Source organism: Oreochromis niloticus, linkage group LG19, assembly GCF_001858045.2.
Source record: "Oreochromis niloticus isolate F11D_XX linkage group LG19, O_niloticus_UMD_NMBU, whole genome shotgun sequence".
Lineage (NCBI taxonomy): Eukaryota > Metazoa > Chordata > Actinopteri > Cichliformes > Cichlidae > Oreochromis > Oreochromis niloticus.
This window is the reverse complement of record NC_031983.2, coordinates 30912153-30930489: the sequence shown is the minus strand read 5'-3', so window position 1 is coordinate 30930489 and position 18337 is coordinate 30912153. Positions and strand designations below refer to the sequence as shown.

Genomic DNA, 18337 nt, shown 5'->3' with positions numbered 1-18337 from the left:
AGAATGTCAGTTAATTTAGAAATAAATATTGTCTGTATGGACTGCAATTCTCCCCCCCCCCCCCAAAAAAAGTGCGGTGTTAAGCGATGTGGTTGAAAAATTTGAGTGCACCTAACTTTTGGCCCAATGCGCCTAACGTTTTAAAGTGCACCGGTACGACCATGGCAAAAAGTTAGTCTAGAGCCCTGATTTGTATTAATCATACTGTCCAATTTGCATTTCATTTCCAACTCTTTATTACAATTTTTTTTTTTTCCATATGAACACAAAATATTTGAAACTTTTAAACTTTACATAATGAACATTTTCAACACGACAAACAGTTTTAACTTCTCACACCCTAGTTTTTTTCAATCTCTGAAACATGCTTCCCTTTCAGTTTCATGTTTACACAGACCATGGCCTTCTCGAGGTCTTTCTCAAATGGCTGCCACATGTGCGCGTCAATAAACAGGCTCTCTCCATCTTCCAGTAGTAGCTCAAGCTGATTGGGGCTGTTGGTACTGGTGACACCGACGACATTAACCTCTGCACGTGCCTCTTCATTTGTCTGTCAATACACAACCACCTAGTAAGCATTTGAACCTTCAACTTCTTTCATCTAAAAACTCTGGTCAATTTGGCACATTTCTTCTCCTCTCCCCCCCCCACACACTCTTCCAGTTCACATACATAATACATGGCATTATCTAACATTTATTTATAGATCTACTTCCAGATATCTATATACCAAATACAGCTTGCTAGCTCTGCAAGAGCATAGAATACATGCACCATCATATTTTCACCTACTGTGAGATTGTATGCATTTACATTTCAAAATCTATCATTCTAAACATTGTTTTTACATTGCTATTACATGTTGGTACAAATACAGCTTCTTCATACCTCAATATTTGTAAATGCTGTCGTGTGCAGCTCGAATCCAAAAGTGGACTGTTTCACTTTGACGTGCGACACCTTTATGTGGTCTCCCACGTGAAGCTCATGGACGGCCGCCTCCCTCCACAAACACAGTCTCATGGTACAAGCATCCTGAAATCATAAAGATCATAGAACACATTTATTCATATTACAAAAAGCGACTTACTACCAAATTCAAGCCAACATCGTAATATAATGTAAACCTCTACCACCAATCTCATTACTTTTCCCGGCTTTATTAGGACACTTCAGTTGCACCATTACCTGCTTTAACTGCACATTTTTGACTGGAACTTCTTGGTTCCCCGACACCACTTTCCGGATGGCCAAACACTGAAAAGTCAAATACATTATTTAAACTTGAATACATAAAACAGTCATGGCTTCTATTAAAAAAAAAAAAAAAAAAGAAGAAAAAAAAAAAAAAAGAAGAACCAAGCAATCTCCTGATCACAGCACAAATGCTTACCTCCACAACCTCCCCTTCTACGGTCATAAGCCCCACATTTGTAGAGCTCATCTTCAGCTGGGTCAAAGGGGCCGGGGGATGCAAAAGATTGTCTGCTTTAGAAAGCAGCTCTTCGGGGACACACAGGGCAGAGGCTCTGAAGAATTGTGTGGTGGCACTAATATGAATGGCATAGGGGGGAGCTGTCCCTCTTAGCTCATGGCCTTTAATTATATATGAAACCCCTTCCTGCACCTTTGATGCAAATGCCTCAAACAAAGTCACTTTAACAACTGTTACCCCATCAGAGAGGGCTGCCACCATATTACACTTTTTAGTGATGGGTTTTGCCACTCCCTCCTTCACATCCCATTTTATCACCCTTGCCTGTTCAGAAACTTTTAATACACGCACATGTAAGGGTGGTGGACGAAAATAAGGGGTCTCAGGATGACTATTAATAAGTCTCATCAACGCCATTCTGAAAGAAAAACAATACATTCACAAATATATACATTTCTGCTAGATACACTTCTGATATTACAGTAAAACACTTTACATTCATGTAGTCTCTGCGTTTTCATATAGACTCTTCACCTCTTACAACTTCAAAAACACATTTAGGTGTAAGACAGGGGTGGGCATTCCAGGCCTTTTGGGCTGGTGTCCTGCAAGTTTTAGATGCATTCTTGATCTATCAAAGCTGAGTACAATTGCATTCTCAACATGTCTTGAAGTTCTCCAGAGGCCTGGTAATAAACTAATAATGTGATTCAGGTGTGTTGACCCAGGGTCATATCTAAAATCTGCAGGACACTGGCCCTAGAGGCCTGTATTAGCCAACCCCTGTCTTACACCCAATTTTAAGTTCCTACTCCAACTACAACCCACAAATTATTACAGTACCTGTCTCAAATTACCATCATAAAATATAATTCTCAAAATAAATGTCACACTTATCAGCCTTCTTTAAATACATACAAATATTACAGCCGAAAAGTTTGTCCACAGGGGGGGGGAAAAAAAAAAAAAAAAAAAAAAAAATATCACTTTTCTCTGCCCAACTTGTGTGCTTCTTTTTTATTTTATTTTGATTTTTTTATTTTTATAGCTAATACTGACTTTTGAAAATATTTATATTACACTTCAGAAAACAAGGAAACATTTTAGAAAAAGTTCACCAAACATTTATGTTAACACAGTTAAATACTTAACCACTTAACAATAAACTTCTCCCATTTGGCACTCTCTCCTACTGTGTTCTTAAATTTTATTATAATGTACAATACCAATAACACTCCCACCAAAAGTATATGCAACAAGTACATATAAAACTTTAGCATAAAAGTTTAAATTCAGGAGAAAAAATCAAACTCACCTCAACTGCAATGGGACTGCAAAGAGAGAGCTGGAGGTGAGTGCAGTTCATATATAATGTGTGCCAGGTGTGTTAAATTAAGGCACAGACTGCAGAGGCAATCAGTGGTGAGAAAGTGAATGACAAAGCAAGGTCAGTCTGTTGAGTTGAGGGAGACCTAGGAAAAGGGCGCTTAGAACTCGAGAGCAAACATTCCAGTAGACATTTTAAGTGTGAAAGTTAAATATATGTATGAACAATTTAATTTATTAAATTGGCCAAAGATTTTATGATTTCTGCAACTTTCCAATATTAACTTCAGCTTTTTCACCTGTCTTCAGCAGTTCCCATTGAAATGAATGGCAGACATCAGATAAGAAAGCGCCCAACTGGCTTTTTTTTTTTTTAGCTAAATTACTTTCAGCTACTTTCACCTTCAACCACCATTCAAACTTTCAAATGTTCTCCCATTCTTGCTCTATCACTGTATAACTCAGCTCCTTCATATCCCTTGCCGTTGTCCTACAATTCATTTGCATTGGTTGATATCATTGCAAAGTGCGTGCAGTCTAACCTCTGAATAAGTCCGAACACACTCCTGTTGCATACGTAGTTTTCCTTGAACCAACAAAAATTATAAATCAAAACATAGGTATTTTTCTTGGCTTTCAGACAATGTCACTGTCATTATTCAGAGAGCTATTTCTCAATTTGCCTCAAAGTGACACAAGGTCTAAAAACTAAAAACATTCAAGCAGATAAAACCTGATTTTCATTGGTGGATTAAAATTTAGCAGATTAAATTTAATTTAATGTCATAAAAACACAGAATTCACAGTCTCTGATTAATTGTGCTCTAGATTTTGGCTGTATCCCAATTCAGGGTCTGCAGCCGTGGCTGCATTTTAAGACCGATTACGTCACAGCGGCGCGCCGAAGGCTGTCCCAATTCAAAGGCTGCTCGAAATGCGGCCTTCATTTCCATGAATTTTAAGGCTGTGGCGATGTAGACTTCGTGGCCCAACATATCCCACAATTCATAGCGCGGCAGTCACTGTGGACGAACCCAAGCGTAGCGGCCGAAGAGTAAACTGTTAAACGTAAGTACTGAATATGATGTCACTTATTTATGTGCAAATGTTTAAGAATGAGGAACATTAAAACATTACTGTTGGCCACATGTCGGCAAAGTTATTTGCCATTAGCGATGTTTGTACTTTCAGCGTTTACTTGGTTTTAAGGCCTTTAAAATATAATAATACAATAGTTGACCTTAATCTTACAGAGAATGTGATGATTTTATGGATAATTAAAGTCAGTCATATATCCACAAACACAACAAGCTGAAAGTCAGTGATGCTGCTCGGTTTGCAGTCCTGAATATGACGGCACAAGCAGGATTCACTGCACTGTTAATGTTAGCTATGTTATATTGCTGCCTCTGTTCGGTGGTGTCGAGCCAAACGGACTTTAACGTGTGTTTGAACGAGCTGACGGTTCACTCGTTAAGCTGAAAGAAAGATGCTTTAATCACAGGAGTCACACATGTGTCCACTGGACCATCTGGGAACTCTTCTTGTTTAGCACTCGTAATAACACAAACACTAAATCCTCCTTCTCTTGTGCTGTTTTGTAGCAGTGTGTACACCTGAGACTGTCACCTGTCTGTCTGTCCTGCACTCTCTCTCTGTTTCTTTCTCTCTGATTGTGGAATAAAAGTATGAACATGTATTTATAAGTTACACTTGTGTTTGAATCCTGCAGCTTATCACACATTTGATTTCCATGTGTGACAACTGCAAGTGTCCAGAGTGAGGACAGACTGAGGGACCCACTGCTGCACATCATCTGTGAGGCTTTGCACCCCTGATGATCCACCAGGACAAACTCAGCAGTGTGTGAGGAAGAGGAGGAGGAAGAGCCAGCAGCAGCTGACAGATGGAGAGAATAGACAGACTGTTCCCTGTTTGTGAAGGACTGCTAGGAAAGTTTAACATAACTAATTGTCTGTCCTGAATCAGTCTTATTAGGTAATGTTCAAATAATGTTATCATCCCAGTGTTTTCAGTGTGGGAGAAAGTACTCAGAGCCTTCAAGTTACACACTATGAAAGGCAGCAACAAGTTTAATGTTCAGAAACCTAAAGTATGTATCAGCAGCAGAATGGAGCTAAAAATAAATGTTTGCTTCAGTTCTATGAAGCTTTGAGTATTTTGGATTAGTAGCACTGCTGTGTTTGTTGCATCATATTGCTGTAATTGTTTATATGCTTTATATATTCTGAGGTAAGTTGATCTATAGTGTTACATCATATTCTACAAGGATGTTATGTGTTTGTAGACTTTCTGCCCAGTTTGACCCATTTAGCAGAAGTCAGCCTGTTTAAGGCTCTGATATCTATTCTGTATGACTTAACACAGTTATGACATGGTCTGATTTTCTCACCCAATAAAGGAATATTTAATATATCAGTCTGATCTTCATTCTATCAGAAACAGTTTTCACAGCTCGTACATTTTCTTTTTACACATATATGTAAGCATTGAGCCAAATTTAGTAATGCCAACATATTAAACAGACAATATTTGTCTCTTATATATAACACATCTACATATACACTGTTAAAGATACTTGTCTTTGAGTGAAGATTTAAGGTAATAGGAAATATAAATAACTGCAACTTGAATCTTTACTGAAGCTCAGTATTAGACACAGAGTTCACTCACATGAATTTCACTCACATCTGCTGTACCTGTGTACCTGCACATGTGATGTGACAATAGAAGTGATTTGATTTGAGAGTTCAAACTCACTGCTGTAATAACTTATGATGATTAATATAATAACTTTAATATTGGCCATATCATATTTACACTGACTTTAGTCTCATGAACAACATTAACTAATTGTTATTTACTAGCTAATCTTAAATGACTGTTCAGTACAGAACTGAAGGCCAACAATCATGTTTTACAGTCCTGTGGTCTCAGCCTCAGATACTTATTAAATCACACAAAGCTCGTGTAGAAACAAACACACGAACAAAATATGTTCTCCTTCATTTCTGTCAAACAAAGCTGTATGAAACGTTTCCAGCGGTTGGTGTTATGGTTGCTAGGCAACCTGGGCAGCGTGACGGAGGCTAGACCGTCCCATTTCACAAGCCTCGCACTTCCGGCCTTAGCGGTCTTTGAGTACGCGGCCCTTGAGGATCGTTGAGGCTGCGTACTTTAAGGCTGCAGACCCTGAATTGGGATACAGCCTTTGTGTGTGTGTTTGTGTGTGTGTCCACAGTTGTAAGCACTGTTAGGCGCAGGTGGAGGAATGATGGAGAATTCTACTAATTTGTTAAAGATATGCAAAGTTTACATAACAATTTCCTAATAAAACCTCTGCTATTTCAGCTGGTTTCACCTTAATGTGTAAATATATAAACATAAATATATATTGCATAATCCCTTCTCATGTGTTCTCAACAGTGTTTATCTACTATCTACTAGTGTCTAGTGACCAGTGTAAACTTTCAAATAAGATTTGACACATCAGCTATGTGTAAAAAGAGCTGTGTCCCAATTTAGCATTCAGTACTTCACGGACTACATATGGCGGGTACAACGAACTGCGAGAAGTGCGGAAGTGAGATGCTGCTGAAATGGGACGGTCTGGCCTTTGTCACGCTCCTCAGGTTGCCTAGCAACCATGATATTAACCGCGGGAAACGTTTCATACAGCTGTTTTGTTCATTCATTTTTTTATGATATCACTTTGATTTGATAAGTATCTCAGACTGATTAGTTGAGTACATCTGAGGCTGAGACCACAGGACTGTAAAAACATGATTGTTGGGCTTCATGTCTGTGCTGAACAGTAATGTCTTCAGACACTGCTGACATGCATGGTCGAAATAGTTTTTACAGTCATCTTACTGTTGAGCCATAAATTACGTTTGTTTGAGGGGTGGAAATCTTTCCTCCTGTCAGTTTTCAAACTCTGAAAATGAAGCCGTTTCTTCTCTCGTCAGAGCTCCGCGACGGAGGTACAAAGAGCTATGTAAATCGCAGTGAAAGTTCACCAAAGTCTGCTGATTCACCCAGCACAAGAATTGTGCTTCTATCCCGCCTAGTTTTTGAGTTACACGACTTTTTGTAACTCCAAAAAAGGCGTTTTACACCTCTCGCTGTGATCTAATTCTGACTGCTCATTACCCTGTTTTCAAGAAACCGGCTCACTTTGCCGCTGGCGCAGTTGGTAATGACGCGGGTCTGCAGCCCAAAGGTCGTGGGTTCAATTCCACCTTGGTCCACATGTTTTTTTCCCCCTACAAATTAATACACTATCACAGATCAGTAATTCTAAGTACACAGCCTCTCTGATTGGTGGATTCAAATTGAGAAGCTCACAGCTGTTTGACTGACCTAGAAACATGCTGTTTTTTACGGCAGCATTTCATTGTTGGATAAAAATATAATATATTCAGACTGGTTGACTGGCATAGACCCTGTGTGTTGTCTCTCTCTGTACATTTGTGTATCCATATTTGATTTTGTGTGTATCTGTTGGCTGTTCTTATTTGTTTTTTTTCTAAATGTATTTTTATTTTATTTATTCACAGGTGAACAAAAATTAGTTTTGAGCGAACTTGACCATGTTCCTTTTTTACTCAGCTTGTCTTGTATTCGTGCCAAAGTATAGTATTTATAGCAAATCATAGTATTTGTGCTAAAACATAGTATACTGCCACATTGTAGTATTTGTGTATAACCAGAATGTCTGCAAAATCATCATATATCTGTGATGTTATAGTGTTATTACTAAGGCATAGTATTTCTGCAAAATCATAGTATTTTTGCAGAAACATTGTACTTCTGGTAAATCATAGTATTTCTACTAAATAATAGTATTTCTGCCAAATCATAGTATTTGTTTCAAATCATAGCATTCGAACCAAATCATAGTATTTGTGCCAAAACATTGTATTTGTACAAAGTCATAATATTTCTTCTAAATCATAGTATTTCAATCAAATCTCAGGAGTTGTGCTAAAACGCAGTATTATTGCCAAATCATAGTATTTGTACCCAAACATATCAGTTCAACTTATTTAACTCTTCTCAACAGCCCAACACCTCTTCTTCACCCCGTTTCAGCAGAATTGTGAGTTTTTTCACCCCTTTTCAGCACAAATCCCAGCTTTTTCAGGTGTTTTCAACAGAAATTTCTTTTTTAGCAGACATTCTGTTGATTTACCTGTTTTCAGTGCAACATTCTACTTCTTTACCTCTTTTCAGTAGAAATTCTGCTGATTCACCTATTTTAAGCAGAATTTTCAGCCTTTCACCTCTTATCAGTACAAATCTCAGTATCTTCTGCTCATTTCAGAAGGAACCTTTTCACCTCTTTTCAGTACAAATTTGAACTTCTGTACCCCTTTTAAGCAGAATTTTGCCTTTTCATGTCTTTTCAGCAAAAGATTCTGCTTCTTCACTTATTTTCAGCATAATTTTTCAGTTTCTTTACTGCCATACAACTTTTGCTGCTTTTCATCTTTTTCAGTCATTTTCAGCAGACAGCTTCAGCGTTCTGGCATCCACACAGCATTTTCGCAGGAAATGCAAATTTTTCTAGTTGTGTGGATGCCCTAAAAGGGCTTCCACACTATTGAGTTCCTGTTTCTCTTTATTCTTTATTGTGTGGATGCCTTTGAAGGCATCCACACTATTGAGTTCCTGTTTCTCTTTATTCTTTATTATTATTATTCTTCAAGTTGCTTCCGTACGTTTTTTGCCGTCTATCTACTGCCTCAGTTTTCAGCCGATTTTCTCCGTTCAAACTCTATACTGTTCTGCTCTTTCTGCTAATGTTTGCTATGACTTTTGGTGTTTATTACTATTATACTTTTTAAAATATTACACTTTTTTCCTTTAATTTGTCCCATTGAAATGAATGGAAAACTTCCACAATTCTGCTAAAACTTGCTTGTTTTTGAAACTTAACTACTTTGTCATACTTTCACCTAGAAACTCCATTCAAACTTTAAAATGTTCTCAGATTATTGGGCTATTCCTGTCTGATTCAGCTTTTTCAGATCTTCTACCGTTTAAATCTTATCTGTCTTTAAGTTTTCAGTTGCAAAATTGTGATTTTTCAGAAAATACATGGGTTGCTATGGTTGCTATGCAATTAAGTCAGAGTGAGTGCTGGTCCGTTCTGAATTTTCTCTTCATGTCCGAACAACTTCTTGCTACTCGCTCAATTTCCACTCAACCCCCACAAATTATACATCAAAACGTAGGTATTTTTGCTGGCTTTCAGACAATGTCACTATCTTTATTGTGAGATTTACCGTTTTTTCGCAATTTGCCTCGGAGTGACACAAGGTCTCAATACTCCCCATTCAAAGTCTATGGGGAGGTTTTGAAATTCAGAGCTGAAATTCTGAAACGGGAGGCATTTTCAAATCGCCATATCTCTTTAACAAAGCAAAGTTAGGACATGAGGCTTGTGCCAATATATCTTCAGACACTGCTGACACTCACAGTGGAAGCAGTTTTTACAATTATCTTACCGTTGAGCAATGAATTACGTTTGTTTGAGGGGTGGAAATCTGTCCTTCTCTCAGTCTTCAAACTCTGGAAATGAAGCCGTTTCTTCTCTCGTCATATCTCCGCGACGGAGGTAGAACGAGCTATGAAAATCGCAGTCAAAATACACCAAAGTCCGCTGATTCACCCAGTACAAGAATTATGCTGCTAGCCCTCCTAGTTTTTGAGTTACACGACGTATTGTAACTCCAAAAAACGGCGTTTTTCGCCTCTCACCGCGATCTATTTTCTGACTGCCCAAGTATCTGTCTTTCAGACCGCCGCCCCCTTTCCTGGTGGCGCAATCAGTAATGACACGGCTCTGCAGCTCAAAGGTCGTGGGTTCAATCCCACGTTGGTCCACGTTTTTTTTTTTTCACTACAAATTTATACACTATCACAGACCTGTAATTTATATTGCTAATTTATTACAATTCTGCAAAGTTTTATGATTTTAGCAGCTTTTCTAATATGGACCTCAGATTCTTGTTAACGCTCCATGACAGAAACAAGTACACAGCCTGATGAAGCAGACTGAGGCAGTACCTCTGATTGGTGAATTTGAGCAGAACCAGGTTGTTCTTTCATTTCATTTCATTATTTATTTCACACATGGTTCAACAGTGTTTCTTTTTCTACATACAGAACCTTCTGCCTCTTTTCAGCAGAAATTCTGCTCATTCACCTCATCTCTTGTGTTGGAGTGCCCTCTTGTGGCGCCTTTTGGGTAGTGCCTTAGTAAACGTGAACGCTGCAAAGAAGTGGTATCAGACTGGTTTGTAGTGGAGGAATTTGTTGCCAGTTTCTTTCATCTTTAATCCGTATTCATGTTGTAATGTAGTAGTACCACAATATGGCAGAAACACTATGTTTTGGCACAAATACTTTGATTTAGTATACTTTAGCTTCTTCACCCCTTTTCAGCAAAATTTTCAGCCTTTTCACCCCTTTTCAGCACAAATTCCAGCTTTTTTGGCTGTATTCAGAAAAAAGACAACTCTTTTGAGCAGAAACTCTGCTGATTCATCTCTTTTCAGCGCAAGTTTCTGCTTTTTTGCCTCTTTTCTGCAGAAATTCTGCTGATTCACCTCTTTTCTGCAAAATTTTCAGCCTTTTCACCTCTTATCAGCTTCTGCTCATTTCAGCAGAATTGTCCGTCTCTCCACCTCTTCTTTGTAAGAGTGACTTTGGCTCAGGGAAATGAATAGCCACCTTTGAGCAGAAATTCTGCTGATTCATCTCTTTTCAGCGCAACTTATTGCTACTTTACCTCTTTTCTGCAGAAATTCTGCTGATTTACCTGTTTTCTGCAAAATTTTCAGCCTTTTCACCTCTTCTCAGCACAATTCTCAGCAGCTTCTGCTCATTTTAGCAGAATTGTCGGTCTCTCCTCCTGTTTTTTGAGAGAATGAGTTTAGCTCAGTGAGATGAGTAGCTTCCTTGAGACCAGGAGGGCCAGGTTCAAATCCTGCTCAGGGTGACGTTTTTTTCACCACCATACAACTTTTTGCAACTTTTCATCTTTTTCAGCTTTTCAGCAGACAGCTTCAGCGTTAAGGCATCCACACAGCATTTTCGCAGGAAATGCAAATTTTTCTAGTTCTAGTTATTCTTCTAGTTGCTTCCGTACACTTTTTGGCACTTAACTACTTCCACAGTTTTCTGCCGATTTTCTCAGTTCAAACTCTATACTGTTCTGCTCTTTCTGCTCTTTCCGGCAATGACTTTTGGTGTTTATTACTGTTATACTTTTTAAAATATTACACTTTTTTCCTTTAATTTGTCCCATTGAAATGAATGGGAAACTTCCACAATTCTGCTAAAACTTGCTTGTCTTTGAAACTTAACTACTTTGTCATACTTTCACCTAGAAACTCCATTCAAACTTTAAAATGTTCTCAGATTATTGGGCTATTCCTGTCTGATTCAGCTTTTTCAGATCTTCTACCGTTTTAATTTTATACCTCTTTAAGTTTTCAGTTGCAAAATTGTGATTTTTCAGAAAATACATGCGTTGCTATGGTTGCTATGCAATTAACTCAGAGTGTGCACTCGTCCTTTCTGAATTTTCTCTTCATGTCTGAACAACTTCTTGCTACTCGCTGAATTTCCACTCAACCCCCACAAATTATACATCAAAACGTAGGTATTTCTGTTGGCTTTCAGAAAATGTCACTATCATTGTTGTGGGACTTATAGACTTTTTGCAGATCTCCTCAGAGTAACATAAAGTCTCAAAACTCTCCATAGAAACTCAATGGAGAGTTTCTTCAAAATCAGCGCTGGAATTCTCTAATGAGAGGCATTTTCAAATCGTCATATCTCCTTAACGAGACAAAGTTGAGACATGACGCTTGTGCCAATATATCTTCAGACGTCACTGATGCTCACAATTCAAGAATTTTTTCCTCACCTATTACCGTTTGGCCATGAATTACACTTGTTTGAGGATAGGAAATTTGTCCCTCGCTCAGATTTCTTCAGATTTCAAACTCTGGAAATGAGGCACTTTTTTCTCTCATCATATCTTTTTGATGGATTTCCACAGAGACCTGAAAATTCCCATGACTGTTCACCAAAGCCTGCTGTTTCTTACGGTGAAAGAATGATTTTGATGCTCCATATAGATTTAGAGTTACAAAACATTGTTTGAGGGCAAGTCAAGGCAGTTTTGCTTTGCCTCTACTCAGTTACGGTGTATTACAAGTCATATATCTTTAATAATTTATATTTTATCTCTGATTTATGAAGACCTGCAGATTCCCCCATCTCTTCTGAACAAATCGGTGTCAGAATGAGCGTTCTAGCCCCTACGGTTAGGAAATTATGGCCATTTGTTCGAGGGGAATCCTGAATGTGAGAAATACACTGCAGAAAACTCACACCTCTCTCTGTGTCTGTGTGTGTAAGTGCTGATTACAGCAGGTGCAGCCAATTTAGCTGACCTAGATATACCAAACCCAGACTCTCAACAGCCTCTGCACACTTTGCTCTCTGTGTATGTGTGTGTGTATATCAATATTTCTCCCATGTTAAAGTATTACTCCTCCATAATAGTATTTGTGCTAAATCAAAGTACTTCTACTACATCTTAGTACTTCTGCTCAATCATAGTATTTCTGCTAAATCATAGTATTTTTGAAAAATCATGGTATTTGTGCCAAATCATGGTTTGGGGGCAGAACCATAATATTTATTTTATGTTATGAGATTACTACTAAGTGCAGGAATGTCTGTTATGTTATAGTTTATGTGCTGAATATAGTATATCTGCCAAATCATAGTATTTATCCCAAATCATAGTATTTATGCAAAATTACAGTATTTCTGCCAAAAAGCAGAAATAGTACCTTTTAGCAGAAATTTCTGTGAAAAGATATTATTTATGTTAAAACATAGTATTTCTGCTAAATCATAGTATTTCTGCCAAATCATAGTATTTGTACTTATTCATAGTACTTGTGCCAAATCATAGTATTTGTACCCAATCATAGTATTTCTGCAATATGATCGTATTTGTGCCAAATCATGGTATCTTTTTGCCAAATCATGGTATTTGTGCCAAATCATGTTATTTGTGGCCAGTTAAAATTTCTGTTATATTAGTGTTACTACTAAGTCATAGAATTTCTGTTATGTTATAGTATATCTGCTGATTATGGTATATGTGCCAAATAATAGTATTTATAGCAAATAATAGTATTACTGCCCAAACATAGTATTTCTTGTAGTATTTGTAGTAGTAGTTGTTGTAGTATTTGTGCAAAAACATAGAATTTCTGCAAAATCATAGTATATCTGTTATGTTATAGTATTACTACCAAATCATAGTATTCCAAATCATAGTATTACTGCAATTCCATAGTATTTGAGCGAAATCGTACTATTTGTGAAAAAACATACTATGTCTGCAAAATCACATTATATCTGCTATGTTATACTATTACTACTAAGTCACAGTATTTCTGCCAATTCGTAGTATTCGTACTAAATCATACTACTTGTGCCAAATCATAGTATTGAAATCAAAATATAGTATTTGTACCAAAGCATTGTATTTGTACGAAGTACAGTATTTCTGCCAAATCATAGAATTACTGCAATTTCATAGTATTTTGAGGAATCCCTTTTATTATAGTATTACTTCTAAGTCGTAGTATTTCTGCTTTGTCATAGTATTTGTACTGAAACATAGTATTTCTGCCAAATCATAGTTTTACTGCTATTTCATAGTGTTTGAGTGAAATTACAGTGTTTCTGCAAAAACATTGTATTTCTGCTAAATCATAGTATTTCTGTTATCTTAAAGTACTTGCACTCAATTATAGTATTTGTGCCAAAGTGTAGTATTTCTGCCAAATCATATTATCTCTGCTAAATCATAGTGTCTGCCAAATCATAATATTTGTGCCTAAACGCAGCATTTGGACCAAAACATAGTATTGCTGCTATATCATAGTATTTGATCCAAATCATAGTATATGTCCTAAAACATAGTATTTCTGCCAAATCATACTATTTGTCCTAAAGCATAGCATTTCAACAAAATCACAGTATTTCTGCTATGTTATAGTATTTGTGCTTGTAGAAAAACCTGTGTTATTATGAGCTACATTACCCAGCAGCCTCTGAGCAGTGAGGGAATTCATGGGACTTCTGAGCTAGATGGTCTTCCTTCGTTCCTGGGCTAACGATTGAGGAGAGAGCTGCTGGGAAGGGGAGCAAATAGCCCATCCTGTATTTGTTGGGGATGGTGTGTGTCACATAAACGTGAGTTAATGTTCCATGCTTAAGATGTTTACCCTGCTACTTGTGTGTATTGGTTTTAGTTACCTTTAGCGTATGTGCTAGTTAGAGATAGCTATGGCAGCACAATTATTTGATTGTTTTGGGCTTGTTCCTGCTTTGTTTGTTCCCCCTGCAAATTTATGTGAATTTGTACACTGTAATATCGCTGTATTACGTAGTGGCTAAGTAGGAGGCTGACTGTTACTAAGTGCATCAGTGTACATAGGTCATCTCTTGTGTTGGAGTGCCCTCTTGTGGCACCTTTTGGGTAGTGCCTTAGTAAACGTGAACACTGCAAAGAAGTGGTATCAGACTGGTTTGTAGTGGAGGAATTTGTTGCCAGTTTCTTTCATCTTTAATCCGTATTCATGTTGTAATGTAGTAACTTTTGTGGCGCAAATACCACAATATGGCAGAAATACCATGTTTTGGCACAAATACTTTGATTTGGTATACTTTAGCTTCTTCACCCCTTTTCAGCAAATTTCATTTTTTCACCCTTTTCAGCACAAATTCCAGCTTTTTCACGTGTTTTCAACAGAAATCTCTTTTATTTCTGATTGCTGATGTCTTTGTTTTTCAGCCGCCCGCCCCTTTCCAGGTGGCGCAATCAGTAATGACACGGCTCTGCAGCTCATGGTCGTGGGTTCAATCCCACCTTGGTCAACATTTTTTTTTCACTACAAATTTATACACTTTCACAGACCTGTAATTTATATTGCTAATTTTTTCACTACAAATGAGTAGTGCAAAAACATACTATGTCTGCAACATCACAGTATATCTGTTATGTTATAGTATTACTACTAAATCACATTATTTCTGCCAATTCAAGGAGGCTGACTGTTACTAAGTGCATCAGTGTACATAGGTCATCTGTTGTGTTGGAGTGCCCTCTTGTGGCGCCTTTTGGGTAGTGCCTTAGTAAACGTGAACGCTGCCAAGAAGTGGTATCAGACTGGTTTGTAGTGGAGGAATTTGTTGCCAGTTTCTTTCATCTTTAATCCGTATTCATGTTGTAATGTAGTAGTACCACAATATGGCAGAAACACTATGTTTTGGCACAAATACTTTGATTTGGTATACTTTAGCTTCTTCACCCCTTTTCAGCAAATTTTCATTTTTTCACCCCTTTTCAGCACAAATTCCAGCTTTTTTGGCTGTTTTCAGAAAAAAAAACTCTTTTCAGCAGAAACTCTGCTGATTCATCTCTTTTCAGCGCAAGTTTCTGCTTCTTTGCCTCTTTTCTGCAAAAATTCTGCTGATTCACCTCTTTTCTCCAAAACTTTCAGCCTTTTGACCTCTTATCAGCACAATTCTCAGCAGCTTCTGCTCATTTCAGCAGAATTGTCCGTCTCTCCACCTCTTCTTTGTAAGAATGACTTTGGCTCAGGGAAATGAATAGCCACCTTGAACCAGGAGGGCCAGGTTCGAATCCTGCTCAGTGGGGCATTTTTTTTTCACCACCACTTTGCAACTTTTCATCGTTTTTAGCTTTTCATAGTATCATAGTATTTCCACAAAATATTTGTATTTCTGCTACGTTATATTATTACTGCTCATAGTATTTCTGCCAAATTTTGGTATTTGCTCCAAAGCACAGTATTTCTGCCAAATCACAATATAACTGCAAAATAAAGGTTTTTGAGACAAATCATAGCGTTTGGCTAAATCCTAGTAATTCTGCTCATAGAATTTCTGCTATGCTGAGGTGCTTTCTGCTAGATTATAGTTTTTCTGCTAAATCAAAGTATTTCATGTAAATCATACCAAGTCCCAGTGTTTCTGCCAAATCATAAATCATAAATAATGTGGCGTGTTGGGGGAACAGCTAGTCCTCTCCCATCATGCCTTGGGACATGTGCTGCTGTTTAGATGTTCTTGTTTCATTGTTTATGGTTAGTTACTTTTAACTGTTGTCTTGAATGTTGTGTTTATACTATGGTACAAAGTCACTGACAGTTATTGTTTTATAGGAAGGAAGAATGCAGTACCATAAGTGAGTTCTGTTATGCTGTTATTGACCCTTGAAGCACATTGTAGAACAAGCAAGTGTTTAATAAAAAGCTTCTCCTACCAGCTTGGGGTGGAATTACAAGCTCAAGCTTTCCCTGTGTGCTTATTTGCAAGACTTGTATGTGCCATAATAATTTTAATAAAGCAAAGTTAAGATGAGAAGCTTGTTCCAATTCATCTTCAGACAGTGCTGCCAGTCACGGTTGGAGCAGTTTTTACTGTCATCTTACTGTTGAGCCATAAATTACGTTTGTTTTCCAACTCTTAAAATGAAGCCGTTTCTTCTCTCGTCATATCTCCGCGACGGAGGTACAAAGAGCTATGAAAATCGCAGTCAAAGTTCAGCAAAGTCTGCTGATTTACCCAGTACAAGAATTGTGCTTCTATCCCACCTAGTTTTTGAGTTACACGACGTTTTGTAACTCCGAAAAATCGGCGTTTTACGCCTCTCACCGCGATCTAATTCTGACTGCTCAAGTCTCTGTGTTTTAGGCACCCGCCCCTTTGTGACAGACCTCATTTGGCTCAGAGGGTTGAGAAGCTACTGTGAGACCCGGTGGCAGAGGTCGAGTCCTACCTGTGACAGTTGCTACACATCATCCCCACTTGCATGCACTCTGCTTTCTTGACACTCTTCGTGTACCCTTACACATAAAGCCATCTCCATCAAACGCTCTACACCTCTTTTTTAGCAGATAATTCTGCTTTTTCGCTTGTTTTCAGCAACTGCTGATGCTGATAGCCCTCCTAGTTTTTGAGTTACACGACGTTTTGTAACTCCAAAAACGGCGCTTTTCACCTCTCACCGCGATCTATTTCTGATTGCTGATCTCTTTGTTTTTCAGCCGCCTGCCTCTTGCCAGGTGGCCAATCAGTAATGACACGGCTCTGCAGCTCAAAGGTCGTGGGTTCAATCCCACCTTGGTCAACATTTTTTTTCACTACAAATTATACACTATCACAGACCTGTAATTTATATTGCTATTTTTTTCACTACAAATGAGTAGTGCAAAAACATACTATGTCTGCAACATCACAGTATATCTGTTATGTTATAGTATTACTACTAAATCACATATTTCTGCCAATTCAAGGAGGCTGACTGTTACTAAGTGCATCAGTGTACATAGGTCATCTCTTGTGTTGGAGTGCCCTCTTGTGGCGCCTTTTGGGTAGTGCCTTAGTAAACGTGAACACTGCAAAGAAGTGGTATCAGACTGGTTTGTAGTGGAGGAATTTGTTGCCAGTTTCTTTCATCTTTAATCCGTATTCATGTTGTAATGCAGTAGTACCACAATATAGCAGAAACACTATGTTTTGGCACAAATACTTTGATTTGGTATACTTTAGCTTCTTCACCCCTTTTCAGCAAAATTTTCATTTTTTTCACCCCTTTTCAGCACAAATTCCAGCTTTTTTGGCTGTTTTCAGAAAAAAAAACTCTTTTCAGCAGAAACTCTGCTGATTCATCTCTTTTCAGCGCAAGTTTCTGCTTCTTTGCCTCTTTTCTGCAGAAATTCTGCTGATCCACCTCTTTTCTGCAAAACTTTCAGCCTTTTCACCTGTTATCAGCACAATTCTCAGCAGCTTCTGCTCATTTCAGCAGAATTGTCCGTCTCTCCACAACAACTTTTTGCAACTTTTCATCTTTTTCATCTTTTCAGCAGACAGCTTCAGCGTCAAGGCATCCACACAGCATTTTCGCAGGAAATGCAAATTTTTCTAGTTCTTTATTATTATTCTTAGGCTTCCGTACGTTTTTTGCCGTCTATCTACTGCCTCAGTTTTCAGCCGATTTTCTCCGTTCAAACTCTATACTGTTCTGCTCTTTCTGCTAATGTGTGCTATGACTTTTGGTGTTTATTACTCTTATACTTTTTAAAATATTACACTTTTTTCCTTTAATTTGTCCCATTGAAATGAATGGAAACTTCCACAATTCTGCTAAAACTTGCTTGTTTTGAAACTTAACTACTTTGTCATACTTTCACCTAGAAACTCCATTCAAACTTTAAAATGTTCTCAGACTATTGGGCTATTCTGAATGATTCAGCTTTTTCAGATCTTCTACCTTTTAATTTTATACCTCTTTAAGTTTTCAGTTGCAAAATTGTGATTTTTCAGAAAATACATGCGTTGTTATGGTTGCTATGCAATTAACTCAGAGTGTGCACTCGTCCTTTCTGAATTTTCTCTTCATGTCTGAACAACTTCTTGCTACTC

The 18337-nt window shown here is 37.8% G+C and overlaps 1 protein-coding gene across 2 annotated transcripts; it reads right to left on the bottom strand.

Moving 5' to 3' along the window:
- Positions 1 to 212: 212 nt before the first annotated feature.
- Positions 213 to 2807, bottom strand: LOC109195863 (uncharacterized). Of its 2 annotated transcripts, XM_019348629.2 has the most exons (5): positions 2751 to 2807; positions 1394 to 1853; positions 1189 to 1257; positions 889 to 1035; positions 213 to 550 (listed from the first exon to the last, which is right to left on the bottom strand). In XM_019348629.2, exons 2-5 carry the CDS (start codon positions 1850 to 1852, stop codon positions 341 to 343), a joined length of 885 nt encoding a protein of 294 aa, XP_019204174.1. In that variant the 5' UTR covers position 1853; positions 2751 to 2807; the 3' UTR covers positions 213 to 340. The 2 variants fall into 2 exon arrangements, with proteins under 2 accessions (XP_019204174.1, XP_025756559.1); XM_025900774.1 differs by lacking the exon at positions 2751 to 2807 and having other exon boundaries at positions 1394 to 2397.
- Positions 2808 to 18337: the final 15530 nt, after the last annotated feature.